Source organism: Hemibagrus wyckioides, linkage group LG01 (assembly GCF_019097595.1).
Source record: "Hemibagrus wyckioides isolate EC202008001 linkage group LG01, SWU_Hwy_1.0, whole genome shotgun sequence".
Classification (NCBI taxonomy): Eukaryota; Metazoa; Chordata; class Actinopteri; order Siluriformes; family Bagridae; genus Hemibagrus; species Hemibagrus wyckioides.
The window spans coordinates 5,610,224-5,617,497 of record NC_080710.1 but is presented as its reverse complement, the minus strand read 5'-3'; the positions used below and the strand labels follow the sequence as shown (position 1 = coordinate 5,617,497).

The window sequence follows — 7,274 nt, the reverse complement described above, 5'->3', positions numbered from 1 at the left end:
TTCATATGGAATGCTGCAAATCATAATTATTAATAAATTAAAAGAATTTCAAGATGTTCAAAGTGATCTTATCCCATTTACCAGTGCTAAGGATGTATAAAATCATCAGCATATTACCAATTGTTATATATTCAAAATGTATATTTGAAATTTGAGTAAAGTGATACTGACGTTCCTTTTCAGTAACCTACACAGCAATTTTAATAGTGTTAATTCAACTCTAATAGAGTTAAATTCAACACTTCTAAAGTGTCTATATTGGTCCACACTAAACGAGTTAAAACATTTTTAAAAGTGTCAAAATCCTAACACCATTACAGAGTTGCAGCAACACACATAGTTGAAATTTAACACTGGCAGTGTTGAATTTAAACAACTCTAGTGTTCAGTGTCAAAATTTATCTCCAACCGTGTTTTTTTAAACACTAAATAGAGTTAAATCTATATTAACACTATTGAAAGTGTAAAATATAACTCTTTTTTAATAGTTGATTTTTATTTGAATACATGGGAGTTAATTAACAATCCCTAATTTCACTCCCACAAACAACACATACTAATATATAGAACAAAATGTACAAATAAACAGAACAAATCAACTGAATCAATTTTTATTTCAAACAAGCACACCATATAAACAGCTCTGCTTTGTCGCAACAACAGAACCTCTCCACAAAAATACACTTCACGCAGTATGACAATGTGGCACAATGTATGTTTTTTCATCCATCATATTAGAAAACTGTCTGTCATAAGGTTTGTAAGAAATCAACTCCTTAAGTGAAAAAACAGCAAATGAATCTGCTCTGTCCTCTATACAGTATGCATTCAAATGATCATCAAAATAAAGAGTGTCCACTCTAGAAGTCAGAATGAAAGCTCGCTCATCACTTATAATGATGTTGGTGATCTTTCGGAAATCAGGAATTTCCATATTTGTTCTAACACAAACAAACATATCAATCTGATATTCTGTTCCATAGTTCTTCACCCAGTTAGTGGTTGACACTTCACAGTATGCATTAACATTAAAAAGAGCACTTAAAATGTCTTAAAATCATGCCAGGGTCATCTTCAGTGAAGACAGACTGTAACTCATCTTTACTGGTTAAACAAAATCTACAACAATATGTACCACTGAAGGACTCAACAAAACCAAACAGTCCATGTAAACCTAGGTTATCACCTGTTACTTGTATAACAGAACCAATCAAAGGTGAGTCAGAGAAAGGCACTTCAATTCCTTGGGTTTCAAGTGTTTTAAGATCATCATTGAGAGGCCTTAGTATATCATCAAATCCATATTTCTTCACATCTTGTGAGTAAAAGAGTGCCACAACATGAATATTCATTAACACAGAATTAAATTTTGGGGGCAGGTTTCTCAATACAAAGTAAATAGAACCAAGTTTGTGTATCCCTTTCTCTGAACCTAAGGGATTTGCAGTCTCAAACTCATCATAATAAAGTTGAATCTGTAGAGCATGTTTTTTAAGAGAAAACAAACTGTTGCTTTTGAAATACGAGCCATCACACGTCTCTATAAATGCCTTCTTCCTGTTGTTTGGCTTGCAAGAAATGTTCACATATTTCACTGTTCTTGAACATAGACATTAGGGTTCCCAAAATTGGCACGTACACAAATTTATCTGTTACAGGGATCTGTGTGTAAACTCCTGTTGTTCGATCTCTGCGTAGATCAAACCGCACCCCGAGAACATTTTCAACTGGTTCAACTATTTCAAACTTTTCCTCAAAAGAACTTCTGTCGTTTCACTCTTGTGTTCAAGACGGAGAAAGGATTTTCAAGTTGCTCAAAACATTTTTCCACCTTCTCATCCAAATCTGTACCCTGAATGTCTGAACAGCTGTGAACTGCTTCTTTAACTTGACAATGAATGCCCTTTACAAGTTCCTCCATGGACTCTACCATTGCTTGCACTGTGCTTTCAGCAACACCATGTGCTTGTAGCTGTGCTACAACAGAACCACACATATTTAACACTTGATGATTCACAACAGACCGTTGGGCGGCAAATGGGGTGTCTATACTGACTGCTTGAGAAGATGAGGGTTCATCAGCTTTATTATGAATGTTCACATTGTCAACACTATCAGTCAAAAGTGCACCCCAGCTGTCCACATTGCAAACGTAAAGTTTTTCCAGGATATAAACCATGATTGAGCCTTCAATGCTGACAAAGCAGTGCAGAACTTTTGTGGTGTGCCTTACACAAAAAAACATATTTGCCTCCAAGGATATTTATCACCTCAAGGGTTGTAAAGAAATCTTGCTCTGAGCTCCCTGACTCTGGGATTTTCTTTGGCACTTCCAACGTCAATGTTGAACACTGTGGTTTGGATGAATGTGTAAAAGTTGTAGAGGGATTTGTGGTAGTTGACACTGAAGATGAAGTGTGCTTTGAAGAGCTCATCGAAAGCTGCCAGGGATGTTTGTGCTTTGCAAGGGATGGGCTTGTGATCAAGGATGACATAGAACCTTTGGATGTTGTTCCTCTGCTCACCAACACGCAGGAGGAAGGGCTGTCCTGACTTCACACCTGCAAGGAAGGTTTCAACACTGGTTCCAATCTGTAACAAAACAAAGAAATATCTTGAGAAAAAGTGTTTAGCACCACTTAACAACTTTTGTTTTATGAAACAAGGGTGTCAAAATAATAATGTTAAAAAAATTACATACCCGCAGATATCTCACAACATGGTCGACAGCTTGATATGAGCTAATTTTGGCACTCTTCTTGTGGCCTTTGGAGGTAGGTGGAAGCAGGTGAACCAGCAGTAAAATACTTGGCAGGTCACTGTCCCAGCCTAGAAGCAAAGTAGGAGACAAATCAGATCTAATTACATCTGAATTAAAAACATTAAAGAGAATATTGAGCAATGCTTACCAGTCCCATCAGAGTTTTGCTGTGCACACAAGAGTTCTTCAACATGCTCATTAGAAATCAGGTACTTGCAGTCTGCCAGGATCCTGGGTTTAAAATAAGTAGGCCATTTTGCCAAAGGTCTGCCTGACACCTCCTCTCCAAACATCATGGTGAAGACTTGTTCAATCTGCAGGAGAACAGAATCCTTTCAATCTCGTACAAATTTAAGTGAATACCTTAAGCAACTGTTCACTTGAAAAACCATGTGTCTTACCAAGCCAGGGGTGTCGTGAAAACACATCCAAGACTGTTGATGACTGTTGCTGATCCTGAACCAGTGACTGGCGATATTGAAACGTGGCCCTCATCTTCTCTTTGATAACCGATGCATCAGTTGAATGCTTCATAAAGGATATTGCTTCATGACAATCCTCTCCAAGCAGTTGCATGTCAGTCAGAAGAAACTCCCTCTTTCTCTTTGGACTATCTTGATCGGTAGTGCCGGTGGAGAATTTCTGGCACAGAGGAAAAGTGTTGTGCTAGACGGTCTTTAGCCTCCAGGCCAAATAGCCAGGTCCACTCTGTGGGTCATAGAAGTGTTCCTGTAAAATTCAAAGAGAAAAATCATAAAATAAGTTCAATTGTACTACCTCCAAAAAATGTAATATGAACCAGCCACTAGTGCATTAACTTACATATCCATTGTCTGAATATGGATCTCTGAGGCTGGGAAATACAGAGATGATGCCAAGAGCATATTTCATACAAACAGAGGTTGGCGGGATCCTCCTTTAAAGTAGAAATTATTATTTGTATTATTTTTAAACCTCTGAAATGCACACAGATTTGTGTAATTGGCAGTGTCAGTTTAATTAATGATAGCATTTTTTACGAAAGCATTTTTATGCCCTTTAACATTCCTTTTTGTAATAAGATTCCTCAGTAGTAAGATTGTTTTTACTGCCATGTCTCATAATCAGTCTATGTTAGTTTATGCAAATAAAATATTTAATATGAACACTGAAGTCTTACCCATGAACTTCAGTCATGTCGGCCACAAGAAGGTTTACCATCTGTCTCCGTGTTCTATCTGTCAGTGTCTTTGTTTTGTCATATTCCTCCCAAATATTTAAATATATTTTGTAAATATAACCCTGGCTTAGAGTGGAGAGCATCTCCCACCATCTACAAGTATCAGAAAATTGTGACATTAGCCTTTCCAACAACAAAACCACAACTGATCTGAACAAGATCTTTATGTCTGAGATTTAATAACTATATAGTAATTTAATAACTATAATATATTATTAACAACAAAAGCAGTGATTGCACACCTCTTTCGCTGATTCCCGTTCGGCATGGGTTCTTTTTCCTCCATTTGTCTTAATAATTACTGTTGCATCTGATGAATCAGAGGATACTAGTCTGATAGAGTTCTCTGACACAGACGAGGATGAAATGTCTGACACGGGCGACGTAGTGTGTGATACATGCTCATGAAGCACAACTGTAACACAGTTTAATATATGCACGTACAATGACAAAATAATTTGTCCTTCACAGCATTTGTCACTGATGATCCACTGTTTTCCCATCAAAATCAAGTAATAATATATCTTACCTATTGATTGTTCAGTGGACACCGTAACAGTAAGGTTCCCTGCTTGCAAAAGCTCCTCAAACACATCTGCATCCACTTCTGTCCCTGATTCATCTGCCAAGCGCAGCTCAGACTGTAGTGGAAGACCTAGCTTTTCTATGACTGAGAAAATATTAAATTATGACCAGAGAAAACTCTCCCTGGTTTTATGTTTCCATTATTATTACTATTTTGTAGAGCAACACAATTTGTGTGGTACAACATAAATCGATTGAATGGTCAGTTTATTCAAACATTCAGAGTTGTTTGAAACGACACTAACCTTTTTGAAGAAATGTGTTGAAGTCTTCGTAGCCCTCCTCAGTTTTGGCCACTTTCACGTACTTCTGATTTTTCACCAACATTTTGCCCTAACAAAACAAAGAACCTTTATGAACTGTCAACAATTTTATCTGAAACACTACAGAAAATTTTCATCATCTCATTCTTAACTTTACAGTCTACAGCAGCCCAGTACACACACACACACACACACACACACACACACCTCATAATCAGCATGCATTAAATAACAGTGCACCGCTAAATCTTAACAATATAAAATTCATTTTAAACACTTTGACATTTTTAGAAAATGAGTGAAGGTGCAGTTTTCAGTCAGAATTGCATTTCAATAAAACACTCGCTGTACTGTTATCCTCTGGCCTGCATTTTTTCCCATTATAAAAGGCTAACACCGTTAGCAATGTTGCACTTGTGTGGCTAGCTTAAAACCCTTACACTGAAAATATATGGGCTCCTCGATGCATTTATCAAGCGAATTGTGTGCATTTATTGGCAGTTCTGTGCTAAAATGAAAACCTTATAAGTCCTTCAAAAACAAGTGGTGCTTGAAAACGCTACCGACCTTGTGCTAAAATTAGCTAGAATCTTGCTAACTAGTTAGTCGGACTAGTTTAAGTCGGATAAAATTGCAAAGGCTTTTCTTCATTGTAACGTTGTAAACCAACCAACAGATTGCTAACTACATGCACAAATAACTACTACACAGAAAATGTGATTGAACAGACATATTGTCATTACTTACACGAAAATGCTCATCACAGGAAGAAAATGGCTTCTGAAAATTTAACACTTTTGAATTGGCTGTGTACATTACTCTAAGACTCTGGAAAAGCAGACAAGTATGGACACAGTCAGCTGTTCAGCTTTAAAAATAAATAAATAAAAAGCACTTCCATGTTGTCTCGTTGGGAGAAATCATTGCCATGATTCATTAGTGTCACGGAGGCTCCCACCTCAGCCTCGCGACCACGCCCTCAATCACCTGAGTACTGACACCACACCTGACACTCATTTACACACACTACTTAACACCGTTTTCTTCACAGACGCAGCGGTTAGTATTAACGTTATGTGAGTTTTGTCTATGCTGCTTTCTATGTGGCTTACTAGCTGCTGCTCCTGCCTCGCCCCCTAAAGAGCCCATAGAGTACTCAAGACCCGTATTCATAACATTCACAACGAATTAGCTAGTCATGGGCATCACTAGGCTATTTTAAAGCCCCCCTAACACCTTCTACTCAGCCCCCCTAAAATTCTGCCGTTGTCCATAAACTGTACACGAATAAGTGATCGCCTCAGTCCCCTTTAAATTTCATATGAAAACTCCGGCAGACTTTCGGCTCTTCCCCGTCTTTCAGCGCGTTCTTCAATCCACAAACCGCGGCGTCACAGAGCGAGGATCAGAGGACGCGTGTGTGTGGGGATGGGGGGTGCGTGTGTGTGTGGGGGGGGGTGGGGATGGGGTGTGCGTGCGTGTGTGTGTGTGTGGGGATGGGGTGGGTGTGTGTGATCAGGAAGACTCGTATTTGGCTTGTTATACGCATCTATGCAATACAGTGGAATGCTGCAATAAGTTTACCATCCTACCCTGTTAGTCAAACCTTTATTTTATTTATTTAATTTTATTTATTTATTATTTTTACTATTATACCCTCATTGGGGGCTGAGCCCCCCTTAAATGAAAATCCTAAAATCGTCCCTGCTGCTAGCTACCTTTACTAGGCACACTTCTATTTATGAACCCTTTGACAGAAAATATGTAGCTCACGCTTTTCCTCCTTGAAAATGTGTTGGTAATGTCAGATCTAATATAACTTAGTTATTTTAGCACTGTAGCATACATTATGATTCTTTTCTGATTGTTTTTTTTAAGGCATTATTTGCCAGTGTGTCCTGTCATAGCTATGCAAAGATTTGATTCCTAAAACAGTATTAAACAATTTTTGTTCTGAAGTCTGGTTTTGTGGTGGCTGTGCTTAAAATTAAATCAATATAATCTTAATTCAAGTGATGAAAAGATTTAAAATTCTAACAGTAAACAGAGTTGAGTTCTACTGTAAGGTTAACCCTGCCTGGTATAAATGTTTGGAAATGATTTAGTTGACAATATCCATTAAACTTCTAACGGCACAAATGACACTTTCATTGTTTAATGTGATTTAGTAATTGCAAACATTCACAAATGGTTATGGTAAAGGACTTGAACACAATACTGTTAAACAAATAGCACTGCAGGCCAAATGTTTTTGGTTAACTGTACAAGAGCCAAGATAAAGACTCTAGAATTGCAAGAAAAACATAAATACAAAATAGTGTGAATAAATGGTTATATAATTAAATGACTCACTGTAATCAGAAACACACAACAGGTAATTCAAGCCCCAATATCAACCATAAGACAAACACAATAATCTCTAATAATGCATACCTTTTAGAATCTG

General features: G+C 37.5%; 1 protein-coding gene across 6 annotated transcripts; it reads right to left on the bottom strand.

The window, feature by feature from the left end:
* Positions 1-717: 717 nt before the first annotated feature.
* Positions 718-6,236, bottom strand: LOC131365020 (uncharacterized). 6 transcript variants are annotated; one of them, XM_058408626.1, is made up of 10 exons: positions 5,576-6,236; positions 4,811-4,898; positions 4,510-4,650; positions 4,223-4,395; positions 3,921-4,073; positions 3,584-3,677; positions 3,163-3,490; positions 2,910-3,075; positions 2,702-2,829; positions 718-2,592 (listed from the first exon to the last, which is right to left on the bottom strand). In XM_058408626.1, the coding sequence occupies exons 7-10, from the start codon at positions 3,187-3,189 to the stop codon at positions 2,272-2,274; spliced, it is 642 nt and encodes a 213-aa protein (XP_058264609.1). In that variant the 5' UTR covers positions 3,190-3,490; positions 3,584-3,677; positions 3,921-4,073; positions 4,223-4,395; positions 4,510-4,650; positions 4,811-4,898; positions 5,576-6,236; the 3' UTR covers positions 718-2,271. The 6 variants fall into 6 exon arrangements, with proteins under 6 accessions (XP_058264609.1, XP_058264838.1, XP_058264691.1 ...); XM_058408855.1 differs by having other exon boundaries at positions 4,223-4,290; XM_058408708.1 differs by having other exon boundaries at positions 4,510-4,898.
* Positions 6,237-7,274: the final 1,038 nt, after the last annotated feature.